At 36.2% G+C, this 21679-nt stretch overlaps 2 protein-coding genes across 5 annotated transcripts in view; one reads left to right on the forward strand and one right to left on the reverse strand.

The window, feature by feature from the left end:
- The window catches only part of LHCGR (luteinizing hormone/choriogonadotropin receptor), a 121523-nt gene that overhangs the window by 18057 nt on the left and 81787 nt on the right, over positions 1-21679 (reverse strand). Inside the window, exon 11 of one of the 2 annotated variants that reach the window (XM_053200571.1) lies at positions 4474-6411. The exons of the other annotated variant lie outside the window; for it this stretch is intronic. Coding sequence (XP_053056546.1) covers positions 6327-6411 — 85 coding nt within the window. The 3' untranslated portion in view covers positions 4474-6326. Of the gene's footprint in view, positions 1-4473; positions 6412-21679 lie in introns of those variants that run through there. 2 annotated transcript variants of the gene reach the window in all.
- The window catches only part of GTF2A1L (general transcription factor IIA subunit 1 like), a 43107-nt gene that overhangs the window by 2248 nt on the left and 19180 nt on the right, over positions 1-21679 (forward strand). For 2 of the 3 annotated variants that reach the window (XM_053200573.1, XM_027072502.2), the window contains exons 2-6: positions 588-689; positions 1087-1210; positions 9256-9311; positions 11564-11648; positions 13481-14067. In XM_053200573.1, coding sequence (XP_053056548.1) covers positions 588-689; positions 1087-1210; positions 9256-9311; positions 11564-11648; positions 13481-14067 — 954 coding nt within the window. Of the gene's footprint in view, positions 1-587; positions 690-1086; positions 1211-1459; positions 1485-9255; positions 9312-11563; positions 11649-13480; positions 14068-21679 lie in introns of those variants that run through there. The other variant, XM_053200574.1, reaches the window with a different exon arrangement.

The following is a 21679-nucleotide window of genomic DNA, read 5'->3' on the forward strand; positions in this document are numbered from 1 at the left end:
ATTTCGAAGCAGGCTCCATGCTCTGAGCGGTCAGCACAGAGCCGGATGCGGGGCTCGAACCCACGAACCGTGAGATCATGACCTGAGCCGAAGTTGAACGCTTAACTGACTGAGCCACCCAGGTGCCCCAAGTGCTCATTTCAATCTTATGACTTGGAATTTGCATTTGTGGAAGTAATCTAGTGAACTTTAAAAAAAGCTACTTTGGCCTCTGAGAAAAAAGTAAATTGAAGACAGAAGGTTGATTTCCATCTGCTTTAAATTAACTTCCCTTTTTAAAAGGCGGAGTGGGGGTTAAATTCTGACAGAAAAATCAAGTAACCCAACTGTAACCTAACATCTTGATAAGATTATTATCTCATATTTGATTGTAGTCCTGTAAGTCAGCCTCGTAGATAGAATGAGGCTATGGGTCAGAAGCTGACAATTTATGGACAGCTGAGGCTATATTGGGAGTAGATTGCACCAGTAAATATCCTTATGGTGGTTTTTCTTTAAACCATAAGAAAATGTACACTGCATGTCTTTTTAAGGCTAAATACATTCAAACTTGGGAGTTTAAAACTTTAACAATTGCTTTTATTTAGCCTAAACTCTATAGATCTGTAATTGAAGATGTAATTGAAGGAGTGCGGGATCTATTTGCTGAAGAAGGTATAGAGGAGCAAGTTTTAAAAGTCTTGAAGCAGGTTTGTAGACAATACAAGTTTCCTTTTTTGTTGTTTTTTCATCTTAAGAAACTGATAAATTATAGTTTTAACCCCTTAATTGTTTAACCCCTTAATTGCCATCAGCTGACATTTTGTGTTTTTAAGTGTTTATTTTTAAGAGTACAAGAAAGGGAGAGGCAAAGAGAAGGGGGACAGAGGATCTGAAGTGGGCTCTGTGCTGACAGCAGCCAGCCCGATGTAGGGCTCGAACTCACAGACTGTGAGATCATGACCTGAGCTGAAGTCGGAGCCACCCAGGCGCCCCTGAGCTAACAATTTTTTTTTTTTGAGCTAACAATTTTTTAAAAAATTAAAAAGAAAAAAATATCTTAATGTTTTATTTATTTTTAAAAAGCAAACATTTTTGTCTCTGCAGCTCTGGGAAACAAAGGTTTTGCAGTCTAAAGCAACAGAAGACTTCTTCAGAAATAGTACACATTCACCTGTGTTCACCCTTCAGTTGCCAAACAGCTTGCACCAAACGTTACAGTCATCAACAGGTTGGATACAGCTAGTAAATTAGTACTGTTTGGATTTTTCAGAACAAAGTCTCATTTGGTGGTGGTTTTGAATTAGGGTAATTTTCTTAAGGTGAGAGGGCTTGGACCTCAAAATCATTACTATTAAATAAACAATAAATCGTCACTGCATGTAATTATTGGCAACAAAAATTAGGTTATTCAAACTAGTTTTTTTTTTTTTTTTAATATTAAAGTCTGCAGAGGTGACCAAGTGTTACTTTGGAGGAACAAGTTACATAGTTGATGGGCTATTGTGAGTATCCATTGGTTATTTCAGAGAATTTGATTGGGTTGAGTCACGGAACAACCCAGCCACCATTGCTGAAAAAGCAGAGGGAAAGATGGGTTGTTCCATGGTTGTGAATTCTTTCTCTCTTGCTTGTATAAATTATAAATCTGCTATTGTTTTGGAAGCAAAATGGAGAGTTAAGAAGAATATAGAGGTTATTCAGACTACCTCACTGTTTTGGATATTATATAATGGCTAGAAATGCACCTTGCGCACTTTGTCTTTATTCTTGGACTTCATCTAAACCTCTGCTTTTAAGGGAAATAATTTTCCATATTATATATCTATCCATTTAAACTGGAAAAAAGTAGCTAAGAAAAGATAAACAATGCTGTGATATCTTTCTATCCTTTATTCTTTTCTGATTCTTACAATTTTTATGCTATCCTAATGTGTGTATATATATATGTCTGCATGCAGACACACACAGACATGGGTTTTACTGTGTTTAGCTGAAATTAAATAGATCAGTGTCTGCAAGAAGCAAGGGTAGATTTTGGATTAGATTGTCAGTAATAACTAGGTTGTTCATTGCATCCTTGGGAAAATTCCAAAGAAAATCAAATGGACCAAGGTGAAGAGAAAATAGTAGGGAGGCTAGTACCTTCTTTATGACAAAACAAGAGAATTTAAGTGTGGCAGCAATTATAACTTAAAAAGTAAGTTAATAATATTGAATTACCAAACATAGATTTTATCTAATGCTATGCTTATAAAGTATAACTTTGCTTTATAAGAATTAACCATGGCAGTTTTAATTACCAGGTTGAAGCACTGAAACATTTTACATCAGTTACGAGGTTTTGGTTATGCTTCTGTTTTTAACTTAACTATTTTATTAGGTCATCCCTTTTATTTCTCTATTGAAATAACATTCTTTATTCTTTACTGAAGAACTTTAAAGATTTTTTACCCAGGAGCAACTTGGAGAGTGGCCAGCGTGGAGGAGTAAAAGACTTGACTGTCTTTTATCAAAAGCAGTTAACACTTTACAGGTTCTTTGTCATTCAAAATTGCAATACTTGATTTTGCCGCAAGATGGTAATATTACCAGTGATTTAAATCACAAAATAGTCTTGCAACTAATATGTCTGTCTGGCTTTCACTCAGCACTTGATTCTTATTCTGTCTTGAGAGTTAGAATAATAGAAATAATTACATTTAAACAAGACAGTTTTTATTCTCTTCTACATCATTTTGTAATGAAAAGGTTTAGGAGGAAGTACATGGATCCTTTAAAAATGCATTACAGGCCTTGTTTTTATCCCCCTTCATTTCTAGGTTTCCTACAATAAAATTCTTGAAGTAAATAGCCTTGTAAAATTGAAGTACTTCTTAATTATACCTTCTCATTGTGTGCTTTTAAAGGCCCGATTAAAATAACCTAAACTAACTTACTTCTGCAACCTTTTTGTCTCTTGATAACAAGTTCAAATTAAATCTACAATGGAGTAAGTCATTTGCCTTTGTTCCATCTTTAGAGCTTTTTGCCCTGTCATATTTTCTTTGACTGTATTATCCATTTGCTTAATAATTTCCTGTATCTTCAATTATCAACTTTTTTTTGGGTCTCAGGACCCCTTTGTACTTTTAAAATTGAGGGCCTCAAAGAACTTTTTTTTTTTTTTAACGGAAGTTGTAAATATATGTTTACCATATCAGAAATTAAAGCTGAGAAATTTAGGGGTACCTGAGTGGCTCACTTGGTTGTGTCTGACTCTTCATCTCAGCTCAGGTCTTGTGATCTCAGGGTCGTAAGTTCAGTATGGAGCCTACTTAAAAAAATAAAGCTGAGAAATTTTTAAAAAATGTTGGTTTATAATAAAAAAATTGATCATATGTTAACATAACATATATTTGTTAGCAGTAAGCATTTTCCAGAATAAAAAATGTTTAATGACAGGAGTGGTGTTACTTTACTTTTCTGCAAATGTCTTTAGTATCTCATATCTATATCTGAATTCAATCTGTTGTGATATATGGTTTTGGCTAAAGTATATGAAGAAAACCTAGCTTCCCACAGATGTATAATTGGAAAAAGACGAGTATTTTAATAGCATTTTCAGATAACTTGATAGTACACTAAAACTCCACAAGTGGTAGTTTCTGAGAGCTTAGCTGCAGGGTGGAATCTGAAACTTGACCAAAAGACTTTTTTGTAATGTTAAAGTTCACTGGTGTGTCTTACACTTTGAATGGCTCTTGAACCTGTGTGTAATTTTGTAACATACATTGGTTATTTGGAAAAAATTGGTTCACTGAGTTACGCATTTGAAATATTGTTCCTTATGCAAGGTAAAAAAATCATATTAATATCTCCACATTTCATCAGAAAAGTGTTTAAATATTGGGAAGCTATCAAGCTCACTGTGGTGGCTGTAAGGTTTTCAGAATTGAGATTTGGGGATGAAACTTTGAATTTTATCATTGTCAAATACTGTCCGTTTCGTCAAGGTGATGGACACACTTAGTTCATTTTCAAAAAATGTCTGCCAGATATCCATGTCTGAATAACTGTAGTTTGTGTCAGTTATTCTTTCAAGCAAAAACAGTGTTTAACACAAAGAGGCTAGATTACAGCTCCCAGCTTAAATAAAAGCACCAGTGCTTTTCCGTGTACTTCCGTGTACTGGTGGATGCTGCAGAAATGCTTTATGTGTTCTTCCCCTTTCATCCCACAGAATATTAAAGGGATGTATACTTGGGTGTTGAAATTTCATAAAAATAATTGCTTATGGTTGCATTAAGGAACTTCTTTAGTTGAACAGTTTTATTGTTACTTATTTTTGTCTTTTTTACTGTGGGTGAATGGCAGTGGAGAATAAATACAGTGGCCAGGTCAGGTTTGGTGCTGCTGCCTTAATTCATGCTAATGTGCCTTCACTTTTACTCATCAGTGCTTTGCTCTGTAAGTGCAAGTGGCAACAAAAAACAAAATTTAGTGAGAAATGAATAAAAATGAAACTTTTATTGTTTTGGTATTATACAAATAATTTTGACTTTGTGGACACCGTAAAAGGGTCTCATGGACCCCCAAGGGTTTGCACAGTCTAATTTGTGAACTGCTGTTCTATTTTTAGGGTGATTATATATAGTTTAAAATCCACTTTTTAAAAAAGACATAATTTTTTTCAGAACTTTACATTGGCGACAAATTTAGGAGAAGGGATAGAGATTTCTCCTACACCTTTTAGCCCCATTCATGCATAGTCTCTTCAGTTATCAACATTCCCCCACCAGAGTGGCACATTTGTTACAATTGATGAACCCACACTGACACATCATAAACACCCAGAGTCCATAGCTTATTTTATCACTCTTGGTTTTTCATGTCTTATGTGTTTATGCAAATTTATAATGACCTGTATCCATCATTATAGTATCACACAGAGTATTTTCATTTTCCGGGAAATCTGTGCTCCCCCTGTTCATCCTTTCCTGCCACACCGGCTCAGGGCAACCATTGATATTTTTACTATTTCCATAGTTTTGCCTTTTTCAGAATGTCCTATTGTTGGAATCATGTAGTATGTAGCCTTTCCACATTGGCTTATTTCACTTAGTAATATGACTTTAGGATTCCCTCACGTCTTTTCAAGCTTGATAGCTCATTTCTTTTCAGCACTGGATAATATTCCATTGTCTGGATATGTCACTGTTTAATTGTTCACCTACTGAAGCACATCTTGGTTGCTTGCTGCCAAGTTTTGGCAGTTAGGAATAAAGCTGCTGTAAGCATCTGTGTGGAGGTTTCTGTGTGGATGTAAGTTTTCAACTCCCCAAGAGAGTGATTGCTAGGTTGTATGCTTAGTTTTATAAGCAACCACCAAATTGTCTTCCAAAGTGACTGTACCATTTTACATTCCCACCAGCAATAGTGAGAGTTCTTATTGATCTAGATTCCTGCCAACGTCTGGTGTTATCAATGTTCTTGACTTTGTCCATGCTAATAGGGATGTAGTGGTATCTCATTGTTTTAATTTGCATTTCCTTGATGACATATGATATGGAGCACCTTCTTATTTGCCATTTGTATATTCTTTGGTGAAGTGTCTGTTTAGGTCTTTGGCCCATTTTTTAATTTGTTTGTTGTAGTTGAGTTTTAAGAGTTCTTTGTGTATTTTGGATAACAGCCCATTATCAGATAAGTATTTTGCATTTTTTCCAACCTTTGGCTTTTCAGATTATCCTGACGTTGTCTTTTGCAAAGGAGCTTCAAAATTTTTTTTAAGTGTATTTATTTATTTTGAGAGAGAGAGAGAATATGAATCTCAAGCAGACTCCACACTGTCAGCATGGAGCCCAGCACTGGGCTCCCAACTCACGAACTGTGAGATCATGACCTGAGCTGAAAGCAATCAAGAGTTGGCCGCTTGACTGACTGAGCCACCCAGGTGTCACAGAGTTTTAAATTTTAATGAAGCCCTGCTTATCAGTTATTTCTTTCATGGATTGTGCCTTCAATGTTGCATCTAAAAAGTCTTTGCCATGTGGTCATCTAAATTTTCTTCCATCTTGTAGGAATTTTGTAGTTTTGCATTTTACATTTATGTCTGATCTATTTGCAGTTAATTTTTGTGAAGGGTATAAAGTCTGTGTCTAGTTTCAATTTTTTGCATTGGATAGCACTTGTTACAGCACCATTTGTTGAAGAGATTATCTTTTTGCCACTGTATTGCCTTGGCTCCTTTGTTAAAGACCAGTTGACCATATTTAGGTGGATCAGTTTCTTGGCTCTCTGTTCTGTTCCATTGATCTATTTTGTTCTTTTTCCAGTGCCAACACTGTCTTGATTGTTGCAGCTCTCTAGTAAGTCATGAAGTGGGGTATTATCATTCCTCCAACTTTGTTTTCCTCTTTGAACGTCATATTGGCTATTCTGAGTCTTTGCCTGTAATCCATTTTTGAGAGAGAAATGGGATTCCATTAATAATAACCTCAGAATAATAGGTATGTACTAGGACTATCCTGGGTAAACTGGGACATGAAGTCACTTGGTCTATGCCCTATTTCTAGGGCAGTTCAAATCAGTTTGTGCTATTTGGTATTCATGTTACACAGTCTTTTTGCTGAAACTCATTAGTCATTTGGGGGAGCAAGAAAAGGAAAAATAGGAATTTTGAGAAGTTTGTCATGGCTTTCATCTTTGAGCATCAAAACTCCCAAACTTCAGGTACAAACTATATTTCCAGTTGTTCCTGAACTTAAATCTGGTGAAAATTTCAGCAGCGCTGTTGGTTCTTGATGTGATTTGTGTTAGAATATTCAGTTTGGTTATCAGGAGACATGCATATGGTAATGAGTAGTGACAAAGAAGAAGATAGACCAGTCTTTGCACTTCCTGAGTCATGTGACTTGGATATTAAGATTAGGAATGGTTCAAAGCAGGACCAAGAATTATGAAATTACTAACTGCCTTAAAGTATCAAAAACTTCTTAGTGTATAGGAAAAAATACACTAGTAATGTTATTATGTAATATTATCTTTTTACAGAATTTCTTAAATTACATTTGTGGGATTGAATTATTTCTATGTTGTAAAGCCTATTGTTTGGGAAATCTAATATCTCTAGAATATATACATGAAGACCAAAATTCTGACATTTAGTTTTAATTAAGAACACATATTCACTTAAAACTTAATTGGTTATTGAAAACATCTTGAGTATTTTAAAAAGCATGTTTCAGGCACATATAATAGTATATATAATTTGTGCAAGTATGTAAATGGTGCATTTAGTATCAAAATTAAGTAGGAGCAGTATGAAACTTCTCTATAAAACTGTTCAATGCTTTTATTCTGAAAGCTATAAAGAAACTCTTAAAACTCTCCTTTGGCTCTGTTTGATTTATGTAAGTATAGAAAAGTATCCTTTAGGATTTATTGCAAGGTATTTAAAAGAGGGGGATTGTTGCTATTTTTCCTCAAGAAATTCATTTAATTGCTTCAGACAGTGTATTAACAGATTTTTGTTTCCTCTCAGGCTGTGGCTTCAGCTGTACCAGCTTAAGCTTCGCTTACTTCAGCTAATTAAGACTAATACCATTGTGTTCCTGCCCCACCACTTCTTTCTAATTTAGCCTTTCTAAAAGAATGCCTGTTAATAAGCAAAGCCATAGATGAACGGAGGATAAAAATAATTTTCTACTTCATTAATCATCAATCTCTGTAGCTTCACTTCTGTTGTCTCAATGTGGGAAGGATGGTTAGTTTAAAAAATATTTGCTCTTCTGAACTCCTTTGTTTATTATGGAGCCGTTCTAGTGTCAGAAGCAGATCTTTGGGACAATTTAATGTGGTGTGTGAAAAAAGAACCTAATAAACATTACATTTAATACATATGTGCTGCATAAACATGCTAAGGTGTTGTTATTTTTATTAAAGAAAAGGCAGAGTGATATTCTAAGAGTCACGTTCAGCTAAAATGACCCTTGAGGCAAAGTTTAAGGTTACTTTGGTCAATCAAGGTCTTTCTGTTGGAGTTACTATTTGTTCTTTACACTTACTTTTTTAATGCTTACATTCACAATCATTAGGCCAGCCTTTTAGCTGGATTATAAATAAAGGGATAGCCAAGAAAATTGGTAGATAATAAAGAAAAGATATATGAGATGGCAACTTTAATGCAGGTTAAGTTGGTGTTCTCCTAAGAATTTGTCCTCTTGTAATTTTCTTGGTAGCCATACTTGTTTCATGCAAAGACTTCTGGAAACATGTTCTTAATCATTTTTCTTAAAACTGTGTAGCTGTGCTGGCTTTATTTGGCCAAAGAATTGTAAATCGCTTTTGATGAAATAAATGAATTGGAAATCCTTTTTTTTTTTATGTTTGTTTACTTATTTTTTTTATTATTTATTTTTTTTAATGTTTATTTATTTTGAGACACAGAGAGGCAGAGCATGAACGGGGGAGGGTCAGAGAGAGAGGGAGACACAGAATCTGAAGCAGGCTCCAGGCTCGGAGCTGTCAGCACAGAGCCTGACGCGGGGCTCGAACTCACAGACCGTGAGATCATGACCTGAGCCGAAGTTGGATGATTAACCGACTGAGCCACCCAGGCATCCCTGTTTATTTATTTTGAGAGAAAGAGCGAGCGAGTAAGCATGAGTGCATACATGAGTGGGGGAGGGGCAGAGAGAGAGGGAGAAAGAGAGAATCCTCAGCAGGCTCCACACTGTTAGCATAGAGCCCATCGCAGGGCTCCATCTCATGAACCGTGAGATCATGACCTGAGCTGAAATCGAGAGTCAGCTGCTTAACTGACACTTAGGCACCTCTGGAAATTCTTTTGAATCTGTAAAATTTGTAATGGTTTATGTTGGGGTACACAATTTTGCTCAATAGTGTAGTCTTTGGAAATGTGCTACTTGAATGAATAGTACTTTTCCTTCCCAATGAAAAGTTATAGAGATTTAGAGTTATACTGACTTAATAAAAACAGCCTAAGTATTTTCTTATGGGGTTCTATACTACGGTATACTTGATTACAATGAGATATTTTCTTTTGGTACTTAAAATAGGTTAGTTATAAAGTCTTTATCTGAAGCTGTTGGAGAAAAATATAATTAAATTAAATATAATTCTTTTACCTCCCTTGGAATTAGGAAGTTTGGATTCACCATGGTCAAACATGTTAGTGATGGAAAACATTTTTAAAAATAAGCTAGACTTAGCAATTTTATTAAATTGATAAATTGTAATGGATGTATAATGTTTATTTTTTTTTCTATGCAGCATCACTAGTTATTCCTGCTGGTAGACCTCTTGCCAGTTTTACTACAGCAGAACTGGTATGTAGCTTATTAAGGATATATTTTTAAATGTATGCTTCATTTTTAGCAAATGGTAGCAGAATGCTGGGCATGGATATAATTCATATTCCCTCAGGTGAATGAGAAAGGGTGTAGTAAGGGATGGGGAGACAGGACTTCTGTAACATGGATGTTGCAAAAACTCTGTAGTTCCAGAATTGACGTTTTCTTTATCAACTCTTCCTGTCTTCCAGAGTAGTTGTTAGCATCTGCCAAGGTTAGGAAATTTCTGAAGTTAAATTCTATGGAGTTTTAACACACCATTAATGTTCTATACCAGGTAGATCCTAAATGGATGATCTTGATGTTTTATTTTCTGATTTTTTTTTTGTTTTTACCCAAGTTGAGCCACATAATAATTCTTTTTATTTGAGTGGAATATTTTGGTCATTTTTTACCTTTCTGTTGTAGAGGTTTAGAGTATAGGATCCCCCCCCCCCCAAGATTTGGGGCAGAAAATTAAATTACAACTTGTATCTAGAAAATTGAGTAGTTTTCAGGTGGAGAAAAATAGCACTTTTTCTCTTCCATGGTTCTGATGGTATATAATCTACTGTTTTTCATTTTCTTTCAGCCCACTTTCTGAGGCAAAAGGTTTGGTGGGCCATTAATTTCCATTTCTTCATTAAAAACAAAGCCATAGGCCTTACTAGGATTTTTGGGAAGAATGGTGCTGCTTTTGATAAGAGACCAATGAAAAATATCTCTGCCTTTGAAATTTTTGGAACTACTTTTTCTCCTGATTAAAGAAACAATATACTGTAAACAGTAAAAACAGATTTATAAAGTAAAAAGTAAAAGAGCCCTGCAGTATTGTACCCCAAAGACAACTGTTTTAACTGTTTAATGTATATCCGTCTAGCTACTCAATTTTCTACATACAGGTTGTAATTTAATTTTCTGCCCCAAATCTTATACTCTAAACCTCTACAACAGAAAGGTTAAAAAATGGCCAAAATATTCCACTCAAATAAAAAGAATTATTATGTGGCTCAACTCGGGTAAAAAAAAAAATAAAACATCAAGATCATCCATTTAGGATCTACTTGGTATAGAACATCTAACCTTCTTGGATGAAAGTTAAATTAATTTTCAGGGTAAAAGTAGGCTTAATCTCTGTACTGTTTCTGTAATTTTTAAAAAAATGTTTATATTCAAGAAGAGAGAGAGCGAGAGAGCATGAGCAGGGGAGGGGCAGAGAAATAGGGACAGAATCTGAAGCAGACTCCAAGCTGCAAGCTGTCAGCACAGAGCCTGATGCAGGGCTTGAACCCACTAGCAGTGAAATCATGACCTGATCCTAAGTCAGAGGCTCAACCCAGTGAGCCACCCAGGTGCCCCTGTAATTTTTTTTTTTTTTTTTAGTAATATAGATGGATCTTTATTTACTGCCAGTTAAATATTGATTAACCATAGTGGATATATCACAGTTTCATTAAGCTTTTGTTAATGGACATTTAAATTATTTCGTTTTTTTCTAGTATAACATTCCATTGATTATACTTGTAGATCTGTTTTTGTGAATTTGCATGACAATCAGGTAATCAGGGTATATTCCTAGAAGTGGAATTTTTGGGTCAAAGATTATGCGTGTTTTAACTTTGTTATGTATTGCAAAATTGCCCTCCAAAAGGATGGGGCACACACACACTCATGTAAGCAGTGGTCTGAGAAAAGCGCTTTTTATCACGTACTTACCAACATTGAATGTTGTACATCAGTCTTTTTAAATATTTGCATGTCTGGTAGGCAAAAACTTTTTTGTCTTTTGATTTAGTATTAAAAAAATGGAAAACCGAGGTTTAATTATTCTAAAATAAAAATTCTACACTATTGTATTATCTAATTTAAAATATCATTAGTGATCAATTTACTGACCAGAGGAGTCTGTGAACAGCTGTGGTTCTTGCACCTGACATTTTGATAATCAGTGACTCAGGGAAAGCTGTGTAGTGGGCAAGTTGTATGAGTCCGTGTTGATGCTGTTTACTAAGACTTACTGACTTCATTGCTAATAGCTATAGAACAGAATTCCTTTTATCCTTGCTGAGATAATCTAAATCAAATATTGAAAAGCTGTTTTATTCAAAGAACTCAGCACTAATGTTAAGTGTGGTCCAACCATTGTCCTTTTATCCTGAATCAGATTATTTTTTACCCTCATGATATCAGGAAAAAAAGGTAGAAGTAAAGCCCTTTTCTAACTTTCTAATTAAATTTCTCATATCTAGGGCGCCTCAAACTCTAGTGCAGGCTTCACTCTTCCTGGTTATCCTATTCATGTACCAGCAGGTGTGACACTACAGACTGCATCTGGTAAGAGTATAGCCCCGAATAATTTATTTTAGCACTTGTACTGACTACTGGATGTTAATTTTCATGATTTTTAATAAACTGTATGCTGGAAGTTATTGAAGTTATAGGAAGTTTTAATACAACTTATTTTAAGAGGAATACTAAATGGTGGTTATTGCTGTTCTGGAGGCATTCTCCCATAAATGACACTGTACTAGGCCTGTCCTCTTACTTATTCCCAGTTATCTTCCCTAATGTTGTAAAAGATGCTTTATATGTATTTCTCTAATTCAAATCAATTATCTAAATTTTGACATGGGGCCCCTGGGTGGCTCAGTCAGTTAAGTGACTTTGGCTCAGGTCATGATCTCACAGTTCGTGGGTTTGAGCCTCGCATTGCGCTCTGTGCTGACAGTTCAGAACCTGGAGTCTGCTTTGGATCCTGTGTCTCCCCCTCTCTCTGTCCCTTCTCTGCTCACGCTCTCTCTTTCTCAAAAATAAATATTAAAAAATTTTTTGACAAATACAAAATAACATTCTGTGTCTCTGCTAGCTCTAATCAGGAAAAACTAAACATTACCTTGATCAACTTTTGTCTCCTTTCTTACTGGAGATTGTATAATATAATAGAATATACAAGAAGTTCAGAGATGAACCATCCTTTGCTTTTCAGAATACTGTTTTCTTCTTTTTTCTTTAAAGTTTATTTATTTTGAGAGAGCGAGAGCTCACACATGCGGGGGAGGGCAGAGAGAGAGGGAGGGGCAGAGACAGAGGGAGAGAGAGAGAATCCCAAGCCCAACAAGGGACTCTAACTCATGAGCTGTGAGATTACAACCTGAAGTGAAATCAAGAGTTGGCCACTTAACTGAGCCACCCAGGTACCCCAGAGTACCATTTCTTGATTTGAAAGAGAATCATACCTATTATTGAGGTTGTCACAAAGTTTAAAGCACCTGACTGAGTGCTTAAAAAAATTTCTTCCTTCTCCTTTTAAGTGTTACTTTACTTTATTAATTTTTTTTTTAATGTTCATTTTTTGAGAGAGAGAGACAGACCGACAGAGGCAGAACACAAGGCGGGGAGGAGCAGAAAGAGAGGAGGACACCAAATCTGAAGCAGGCTCCAGGTTCTGAGCTGTCAGTACAGAGCCTGATGCAGGTCTCGAACTCACAAACCACGAGATTGTGTCCTGAGCTGAAGTCAGATGCTTAACCCAGACACCCCTTTTTTAGTGTTATTTTAAAGAGGAAAAAAAGGTGAAAATGTGGGGGCGGGGGGGAGTTTGAAATTATTAAACTCCTTTTGGATAGCCTTGTCTTAGAGTCATTACGTGGTATATCTTAAATATCTGAAATACATTCTCCATGATTATGTTTGTTAAAATCCCAATTTGGGTTGGTAACATTGTAATTTATCAAACAATGCAATACTTCTGTGGAGTAAATACTGGTGGCCTGTATGTATTGCAAAATGTGCCATATGAGCAATAGTGAGAAAAGACTAGAGTTAAAGTGAGACCTCTTTAATTTTTAACGATAGAGTAATGGATATTTATTGTAGAAAATACAGAAAATCTGAAGAATAAACTAAAAACTCCTAGAGATAACCATTATTAACATATTGATGTATTGCCTGACAGTCTGTTATGCCTGAGGGTTTCTTTTCAGTTTTTAAAATTTTTATTTTTATTTATTTTTTTCATTGTAAAAAAGACAGTTCTGTTAAAGCACAGGGACAGGACTCAAGGGCAGAAAGGGCTGCCAGGGTTCCTATTTTTTTTTTCTTTCTTTCTTTCTTTCAACGAAATTAGGTTTCTATCCTACTTATGGTTTTGTTTTCTCCCTTTTAAGGTCACCTTTATAAAGTCAGTGTACCAATTATGGTGACACAGACTTCTGGAAGAGCAAGTATTCTTCATCCAGTTCAGCAAGTATTTCAGCAGCTGGGACAGCCTTCCATGATACAGACCTGTGTTCCACGATTGAACCCATGTTCTCTCCAAGCAACTACTGAAAAATCTCAGAGACTAGAAACTGTGCCCCAGCAACCTCCAATTCTTCATTCTGGGGTAGTGCATAGGAAACATTTTGAAAATGCCACCAGTGATATACTTGTACCTTCTGGAAATGAGCGTGAAATCATGTCTGAAGCTCTGTTGAGTCAGCTGGAAAGCTCTCAGTATATCAGTGTTCCAGGTGTTATGTTTCCTCCACAGGTCTCTCAGACAGGTTCTCCTGTGGAGCCAGTGCTCCGTGTTTCAGCCAGCGTGACTCAAAATCTGAATGGTGGGCCCCTCTCCACGGGCCGACCAGGCGCCCAGCACCAGCACATGACTGATACTCAGCTTCATGTTCTTAAAAATAGGATGTTTGGATGTGATTCTTTAAAGCAGCCAAGAAATACAGAGGAGCCCAGCAGCCTGCCTGTCTCAGAAAAGGTAGTTCTATGTTCAGTGTAATGGTATTAGGGGATAGACAGTGGCTGGTGATTTGACATCCTGAGTATTTTTAAGCTGTAAGGTACTCACAAGTACATGTGTCTTGTTTTTTCCTCTAGAAGGTTGTTTATTATTCTTTTTAATATAGCTATCAGTTCTTGAAAGTATTCATGCCCAGCATTTCACACTTTGAATGTCAGTTAATGAACTAGAATATTCTTTATTTTTTTAATTTTTTTTTTTTTAACGTTTACTTATTTTTGAGAGACAGAGACAGAGTGCAAGCGGGGGAGGGGCAGAGTGAGAGGGAGACACAGAATCCGAAGCAGGCTCCAGGCTCTGAGCTTTCAGCACAGTGCCCGATGCAGGGCTCAAACTCAAAAACTATGAGATCATGGCCTGAGCCTAAGTCAGATGCTTAACTGACTGAGCCACCCAGGTGCCCCTAGAATATTCTTTAAAGGAAAGTGTATTTGTTTTAAAGTAATCCATTTTACCTCTTCCTTACATTGTGAGAATGTTTGTTTGCATATAAATTTAAAAGACCCAGAAATCCATCCTAGTAATTAAATGAATATTTTGAGGTAATTCATTGTAGTACTTAATACATAAAAGAGAGCCAAAGTATTTTTTTCAATTGCTCTACAAAATTTTCTGCAACTCCCATATGAAAATTTTCCCTTATCTTGCTAATATTTTATTTCTCTCTGCTTGCTGAAATACCAGTTAATATCTTTGGAAATTCAGACTACTAAAAAATAGCTTCTAATTAACTTTGCATGTGAAAAATAGGTTTGAATTATTAATTTCCAAGGAATTCATAGTGAAGGAAGACCAATTCATGGAGAATTTTGGATGGCAAAATTAAAAAAAAATCTTGCAGGGCACCTGGGTGGCTCAGTTGGTTGACCGTCTGACTTTGGCTCAGGTCATGAAGTCACAGATCATGGGTTCGAGCCCCATGTCAGGCTCTGTGCTGACAGCTCAGAGCCTGGAGCCTGCTTTGTATTCTGTATCTCCCTCTCTCTTTGTTCCTCCCCCACTCATGCTCTGTCTCTCTGTCTCTCTCTCTCAAAAATCTTAAAAATTAAAAATCTTGCTTTCTTTTTACAAATGTAAAATAGGTAATAAAGCTGACTCTGTTTATACAGTTTAGTGACCTATGACAACTAATTAAATGTTTGTGTCTCTAGCTAATAGTTCAGTGGTCTCTAGAACTGCTGTACAGATCTGTAGCAATGCATAGTTAAGTGCTACTTTAACATTTTCCTAGGGGCGCCTGGGTGGCTCAGTTGGTTAAGCGGCCGACTTCGCCTCAGGTAATGATCTCGCAGTTCGTGAGTTCGAGCCCCGCGTCGGGCTCTGTGCTGACAGCTCAGAGCCTGGAGCCTGTTTCAGATTCTGTGTCTCCCTCTCTCTGACCCTCCCCCGTACATGCTCTGTCTCTCTCTGTCTCAAAAATAAATAAACGTTAAAAAAAAAAAATAAAACATTTTCCTAGGTAGAAGGGAAGGATAAAGGGTGCAGTGAAGGGCAGTGGATGAACACAGGGACTATCAGAAACTGACCTGTTTGAGAATGTTTCAGATGTTTGATGAAGCCTGTTCAAAAGCTGTTAGCAAGTCTCTTTTAGCAAGTTGAGTTTGGGTTTAGAGTATAAAGATTAAAATGTTGTTTTCAGTATTTTTTTCATTCTATTTCCACATTATTTATAAAATTTAAGAAGTGTAGGCTAACCTCATAATTATGAAACATTTGTTTTTGAGGAAAAAAAATAACTGTGTATTTAAAATAAGTGTTTGTTTTTATCACTTAAAACTTTCGGAGGCACTTTTTGCCTGAACTCTGTATGAACTTTGCAGATATTTGGTGTGATGATTCAAGGACTTACTCTACTGTTACGTATTAGATGTCACCTTGTACTTCTGATATGGGGAAATAGATTAGTTAAGGGAAATTATCAAGAATTGTTTAGGGGATAGTGGTCGAGAGCTTAAGTTGGAAGCCACAATAGGTTCAAATTCCAGAGTCACCATTTACAAACAAGCTATGTAATGTAAGTCTCTGAAATTGTTACAGTCCGTAAAGTAGGCAGGAAACCAGCCTCATAATTTTTAGAACTATCAGAGATGATTTGTAAAGTTTTTAATAGCTCCTGGCACCACAGTAAGCTTTAGATTAGTGCTGTTGTGCTTTATGGGCATGTGATAAATTGGGTAACTTTCCGTATTAACTCTTTGGTTAGTTTTAAAAGAGAGCTATATTAAAACACAAAAATCCAGATAGTCAAAAGTATTTATTTCATAAGGTGTTTTTTTTATTAATACTTAGTAAGGGACCTTTAAAAATAGTTATTAGTAATCTGGTAAAGTTAATGCTGATAAAATTTTCAGAATTATACATAGATTTTCTTTTTTTAAGTAGCTTTTCAGAAATTCTTATTGCTTAAAGCAAGTTACACATGTACAATTAAGTACACATATTTACTTGTCCTGTGTAGACTACCAAAGATGTAAAGTTTCCATGTAGGTTTATAGGTTTACATTCTTACTGTTGTATAAAATATATTCCTCACAATTTTCGATGTGCTCCTATTTTAAAGTGTGTATTACTATGTTAGGTTATTCTTCAGTGTGGGAATTTAGTTTTATAATCTCAGAATGCTATAGAGAACTAGAAAATGAGGTCTTTTTGGGAACTTCAAAAAGTAGGAGCAGAAGGAGAAATGGTAGGGTAATGTATCTTCTTTAATTCTTTTTTATGTCTTACCTGTCTTAGCATCATGCTCATGGTACCACTTCCAAATATCGTTACTTCTGCTGCCTTATCTTTTATTTATTTACCTGTCTGACTGCATCCTCTTACCTTCCTGGTGAGATCCTCTTTATGTCTTCCTCCTGTTTCCTAAGGTTCTATCCTCAGACCATTTCTCCTCTTACCTACTTCATGTTATCCTTGGGCAATCTCATGGATTATTATGGTTTTAACTACCACCTATTTGTTGATGACTGTGATTCTAACCCTGTTACTCCCTTGAGCTTCATTCTCATGTCTCTTTGCCTTCTAGACAGTGCTACCGGAGTGTTATTCATTGTCCCTCATCAGAGGCACTGCATGGTACCACTGCCTAGCTGGTCTCCCACGCTAAGGATTACAATGACCTTTGCGCTCTTTGTTTCCCCCTATTCTCTTTATATCATGTGCTTTTTAAAAATTTTCTTTTAAATTGCTGCAAAATATATACAACATACAGTTTACCATTTTAACCATTTTTAGGTATACAGTTTAGTGGCATTAAGTACATTCATTGTTGAGCAGCCATCACTACTGTCCATCTCTAGAACTTTTTCATTATCTGACACCAAATCTCTGTACCCATTATACAGTAGCTTCCCATTAACCCCTCCATTTACCCCCTGATAACTTCCATTCTACTATCGGTCTTTATGAATTTGACACCTCATAACTGGAATCATAAAATATTTACCCTTTTGTGATTGGCTTATTTTACTTAGCAGAAGATTTTCAAGGTTTATCCATGTCATAGCATGTGTCAAAATTTCATTCCTTTTTAAGACTGAATCATGTCATTTTGATAACTTATTTATTTATAACTTTAATACTAAATATTTCTGGAATCTTTCCCTCTTCTCCATCTCTTGCTGTTGTCCTAATTGTCTCTCATTTGAGATAATGTAATAGTCTCCTAACTAAATTTTTAGTCTATAGTCTTTGCTTTTTTTTCACTCTAGTCTTCCCAGTCGATCCATTTTAGAGGTTAAAGGCCTAGGCTTCGGGGGTCCAAATTGTTGATCCCTTCTGTTTCCCTTAATAACTATGTGACTTGGCAAGCTGTTGTTTCCTCACTTATAATAAAGGTAGTGGTGTCTACCATGGAGTCACTGTGGGAGGATTGCAGAAGATGATCAGGGGGAAGTGTTCAGCAGCACACTACCTAGCACATGGTTGTGTTCAGAGCATGTTAGCTATTATCTTATAGCTTCTTATGGCTGCCAGAGCTTTACCCAGAATGCAGCCTGCTATACATGTCACTGATGGCTTATCGCCTACAAGGTAAAGTTCAAGCTCCTTAATGTGGTATGCAGGGACTTCCATGTTCTCTCTCTGCCAGAGTTTCTTAGTTACTTTTCCTTCATTTCATGGCTACTACTTTGGTAGGAACACCAAACTGTAATTCTCTGCTAACCTTGTAGCCTACCTCTCTCTCTTGCTTTTGTTATCCCCTCTGCCGACTGCCCGAATCCCCCTCTTTCCCCATCCTTCTCTCTGGTTGATGACTGCTTATCCACTTAATACTTCAGAAATTTTACTTCAGTGCCTCTAGACCTACTCCCTCCCCCTTCATTTTTGGATTGGTTATATCTCTTCTGTGTTCTCACTGCACCTTAAGCATGTGTGTGTCATAATGTAGTTAAAAGATACTTTAAAGTGTCCTGTTTGTACTGAGAGGTGCATTTTATTAATCTCTGTATACATAACACCTAAGAATATATACACATTCATGTATACTAGAATATAAGCTTTTATTTTTTTGTTTTATTTATTTTTAAAGATAAAAATGCACATATGTTTGTTTTTTGCAACTTTAGCCTTTCACATTTTGATGCCTTGTAGAGTACGTATTCTTCAGTTTGTTTTCTTTCTTTTTTCTTTCTTTCTTTCTCTTTCTCCTTCCTTCCTTCCTTCCTTCCTTCCTTCCTTCCTTCCTTCCTTCCTTCCTTCCTTCCTTCCTTCCTTCCTTCCTTCTAATTTATTGTCAAGTTAGCTAACATACAGTGTATATACAGTGTGCTCTTTGGGAATAGATTCCCGCGATTCATCACTTACGTATAACACCCAGTGCTCATCCCAACAAGTACCCTCCTCAGTGCCCATCGCCCATTTTCCCTGCCCCCCTGTCCCTCACCGCTATCAACCCTCAGTTCTCTGTATTTAAGAGTCTTTTATTGTTTGCCTCCCTGTTTGTAACTATTTTTCTCCCTCCCTTCCCTCATGGTCCTCTGTTAAGTTTCTCAAATTCCACATATGATTGAAAACATAAGATATCTGTCTTTCTCTGACTGACTTGTTTCACTTAGCATAATACCCTCCAGTTCCATCCATTTTATTTATTTATTTATTTATTTATTTATTTATTTATTTATTTATTTAAATTTGTTTTTCAACGTTTTTATTTATTTTTGGGAGAGAGAGAGACAGAGCATGAACGGGGGAGGGGCAGAGAGAGAGGGAGACACAGAATCGGAAGCAGGCTCCAGGCTCTGAGCCATCAGCCCAGAGCCTGATGCGGGGCTCGAACTCACAGACCGCGAGATCGTGACCTGGCTGAAGTCGGACGCCCAACCGACTGCGCCACCCAGGCACCCCTATTTTTTAAAATAAGCTCTGTGCCCAATGTGAGGCTTGAACTCAGGATTCTGAGATGAAGAGTTGCATGCTCTACCAGCTGAGCCAGCCAGGCACCCCTAGAATTAAGCTTTTGAAGAGAAAGATCTATGATTACTTGATTTGGCTTAGTAGTTTTCAACCCTGGCTAAATATTAGAATCACTAGAGCATTAAAAAAATAATGTTCAGGCCTACCTCAAGGGATTTGGATATAATTTGTCCTGGAATGGAGTCCGCTCATTAGTGTTAAAGAGCTTTCTGAGGTGTTTGTAATAATGTAGTTAAGATTAAGAACCACTGATTTAGCTCACAGTCAACGTATGAATGAAAAATGGATGGAGTGAGGGAGTTAAAAGAATATATAACTTTAAGAGCTTTATTTTTTCTTTCAAATCCATTCTGATACTCCTCTGAAAGGTAAAAAGTCATCGTTATTTGAATTCAGAATTCAGTTAACTGAGCAAATATTTTTTGAGTCACTATGTGTCACTCCTAAATTAATATCTCTAAATCAAAGATTTTTCAACAAGATATGTGATATTTTTCTTTATAGAAAAACCAGTTTAACAAAATAATTTTGTGTATTTGTCAAAATATGTTAAGGTATATTTCATGCCAAGTAAGAGTGGAGTGGCATGGGCTGTCACTGTACATGGTCAGGTAATACATAATCATTATTGCCACCACATTATGGTAAATACCTGGATTAAATTTCTGTTAAGAATTAAAGAGGATGTGCCCTGCCATTATGATTATAGGCAATTCAATTTCACAGAGTTTAGTTTGAAAATGTGAAAAGAAAGTGTGTTAGATCTTAGTTTTCTCTTGTTCTATATTTATCATCTCAATAGGTATGAAGCTCTATCAGTCCTTACTAGCCATTGGAAAAATACTGTTCTTTAGAAGAAAACTTAAAAGGAAAGTGTTGGAAGCAGGATTGGGCAAACAGAACTTTATCTTGAAGCATCTCATGCATTTGTTTATTGTGTACTACCCAGGCACAGAAGCCATATACAATTGAAGAGACCTTGGTGAAACTGAGAATCTTAGAAATTATTGAGCTGGTTTGTTTTATAGAGAGAAAGAAAATGGAAGCTGTGCCTCTGTCAGATGACGTCATGTGAACTAGAATGGTTGACACTTCTTCTCATTCAGCTGGAATTCATAGAAGAATCAGCAGTAATTTGCTTTAACATTCAACAGGATAAAAATATGAATGCTTCTCAGGGCAGCTAGCATTTGATTTTAATCATCATTTGCACATTGGCACCATCAAAAGAGTTGCTATCTTATGAAACATTATTATTATAATATTTTTCTTAGCACAATTTGGTACTGTCTAAACTGATGGAGCTTCTGAGGTGGTTGGCAACAAATGGTTTTGCTGCTTCAGTAAAGAGAGCACTGCTATCTGTTTCAGCACATGGCATACATTAATGCTAAGACACAGCCAATAATTCTAAGAGAAGTCTCATAGGCTGCCATGAAACTCAAATACATTAGAGCGAAAGTATTGAATTATTGCCTTTTCCAAATCATTTGTCAAAAAATGTGGGCAAAATGTTAAATTCTTCACACAGAATTTTTCTGGCTTTTCAAAGGACAATGCTTGAAATTGTTAAGTGATCCCAGGAGAGACATTGATTATTTTTGAGAGAGAATGAAAACCCCCTCGTAACAGTTTGACAGGGAGAAGTCCATTGAAGATCTGTGTGGTGGATGTTTGGCCATATGAAAGGCTTACATCTTTCTATTCATGATCCTGCAGTATCAGTTTTGGATGTTGCTACGAAACTGCTGGCTGTTTGGTCAAATCACCACCTTAGGAGATTAGAGTCAGATAAGCACACGAACTTTGCTTGGTGAAAGTGCTTCTGTGAAGAAGTTGAGAATGACAAAACCCTTTTGCAGTTACTGATATTAAATTTGGATTTGTAATCTTACTCCTCTCCCAAAGTAAAGAGGACCTTACTGACTTAAGTAAAGTTTCATGATGCTACATTAATTCAATCAGAAGAGTCCTGGAATCTTTAGTATTTCTCAATAAGCCTTAATATTCATGAAAAGTACTCTGGGAGCTCTGATTGCAACAGAAAGATGTTGTGGTTTGAGGTTCCCAGTACTCGTCACTATTAAAACAAAAGAGCCAATTCCACTATGTGGTTTGGGCCTAGGCCTAATCATAATTTACTTAAAAAAATCAG

This window comes from Acinonyx jubatus, chromosome A3 (assembly GCF_027475565.1).
Source record: "Acinonyx jubatus isolate Ajub_Pintada_27869175 chromosome A3, VMU_Ajub_asm_v1.0, whole genome shotgun sequence".
Taxonomy (NCBI): Eukaryota; Metazoa; Chordata; class Mammalia; order Carnivora; family Felidae; genus Acinonyx; species Acinonyx jubatus.